Source organism: Orycteropus afer, unplaced genomic scaffold, assembly GCF_000298275.1.
Source record: "Orycteropus afer afer isolate SDZICR_OR568_19922 unplaced genomic scaffold, OryAfe1.0 scaffold01333, whole genome shotgun sequence".
Taxonomy (NCBI): Eukaryota; Metazoa; Chordata; class Mammalia; order Tubulidentata; family Orycteropodidae; genus Orycteropus; species Orycteropus afer.
Window position 1 is genome coordinate 4,937 of NW_006922920.1, and position 2,013 is coordinate 6,949.

Here is a 2,013-nt window from a genome sequence, read left to right on the forward strand (position 1 = left end):
AAGTCTCTCCTAATCCCTTTCTCAGAATGTATGCCTCTGTCGGATACCTTTCTAGTCATGAAACCATAGCCAAGAACAAGCAGGGAAGAGCGAGTCAATCGTTAGCCTCACTCCACAGCCTTCCTCATTTTCAGGTCCCGCCTCCCTACCTGACTTTGGAAGAGAAAGTAGAATGACACCACCATCACTCATGACAAATTCATCTCCGATCGATCTCAGATCCTCTATTTCGTGTCCATATTGGAGAAATCAATGGCTACAGAGCACAAATGATCAGAAGCCATCCACAAGTCACAGAGAAGACTGCTCCTTAGGGTTTTAAAGAAGGCGGTGACTGTTGAGCAGCTGATCACCAGGCCTGTCTTCTGAGGTCCCTCTGCCTGTGTTCGAGCCACTAACCTTTCAGTAGGAAATCAAATGTTTGACTGTTTGTGCCACCACGAGACCCAGCTGGAGCACAGGAGCACTGCTTGATGATCCGGGCCAAGCACCAAGCACAGCCACTGCAGAGACATCCTCTCTGAATTCAGAGTAATTATGAATGATGGGAAATGCAGACAGAAGTGTGATTGGACATGGCTACAGAGGGAGAGGGACCTGTGTACTGAACGTGTCATTTCATGCTGTAATACCTCAGTCACAGACATGACAAAGCATTCTATTATACATCTTAGCCTGGGTAACATTTACATGGGTTTCATAATGTGGTTTCCTATTTGTTTGAAATAATGTGGAACGTTGTAGCTGCTATGTCACAAATTTAATAAAGTATTGGTAGTTCATAATTATCAAATGTGTAATTATGCTGAGGGATTAAAGTCCCCAGGACACAATGCCAAATATTCTTCCATATCTAAGGATGTTCATGTAGAAAGGCAGGAAGGGAATCAATATTCATCTCAGACTCAGAAATATCAGATCATGGTTCCCATGGGAAGAGCCCTTGAGGAAGTCCTGCCATCTTCTCTTGGTATATTTTATCAAAGGCTTCACTCTGGGCCACCGTGAAGTGATGCTTCCAGTCCCCAATGATTCCTGTTAAATACAAAGGTAATTCCCAATAAGAGTGTAAAGTAGTATCTCAGGACCACAAGTAGACTGACCCTGCAACTTTCCTATCACCCTTATTCCACTAACAATGAACTGGGAACGGTGGGCACTATGTCTCCCTTGGCTTGAACGTGTTGTCAGGAAAGACCAATTGCTAGAAATGCTTCATGTTTGGCAAAGTAGAGGGTCAGTGAGAACAAAGGGACCTTCCATGAGATGCACTGACACAATGGCTGCATCAATGGGCCAAACATTGGAAGGTCATGAAGACGGTGCAGGTCTGGTCAGTGTCACTGTTCTACAGGAGATTGCCATGAGTCAGAGCCGACTGGATGGCAGCTGACAGCCACGCAGCAGAATAATGACAAATCTCCTGCCTGCATTCAGACAGGAATGCAGACTAACCTCAGACTAAGAGGTGCATGATCTGTCTGAGCCTTAAGGTTGCCGTGTGTTGAATCGGGCTATGAGGTTGAATAACAATGAAAGGCATCGTGTGATCACAAGTCCATGAGCTATCTAGAATAAGCAGGGGTACAGACAGCAGAGTTCTTTAATGGGACCCGGCTAGTGTGGAAAGTGGGGGAGTACAGAAGGGACACACAATGCTTTGGGGACACTGAGCTTCTGTTAAGGTCAATATAAGAATTTGTGAATGGCTGGGGTGATGGATGAACGACAACATGAACATAATGGATGTCCCTGAACTGCACAAGTTCAGATTGTAAAAATGGTAGGTGTTATATTTCTTATATACTCAGCACAATACAAATCAATAAGGGGTGGGCAGAAAGAAAAACAACAACAACAAAAATGGAATTCCAAAACAAAACAAAAACACACAACAAGAGCTTAAGAATTGACCTCCAGAGTTCTGGCAAGATGGCGGACTAGGCAGAAGGACTGCACAGACCCTCTTCAACAAAGAAAAGGGAAACCAGTTGACACAGACACAGAAGATAA

At 44.4% G+C, this 2,013-nt stretch overlaps 1 protein-coding gene across 1 annotated transcript in view; it reads right to left on the minus strand.

The window, feature by feature from the left end:
- Positions 1 to 919: 919 nt before the first annotated feature.
- The window catches only part of LOC103213143 (sulfotransferase 2A1-like), an 11,423-nt gene continuing 10,329 nt past the window's right edge, over positions 920 to 2,013 (minus strand). Inside the window, exon 4 of the mRNA XM_007959020.1 lies at positions 920 to 1,035. Within this exon, the coding sequence (XP_007957211.1) occupies positions 920 to 1,035 (116 nt within the window). The remainder of the gene's footprint in view (positions 1,036 to 2,013) is intronic.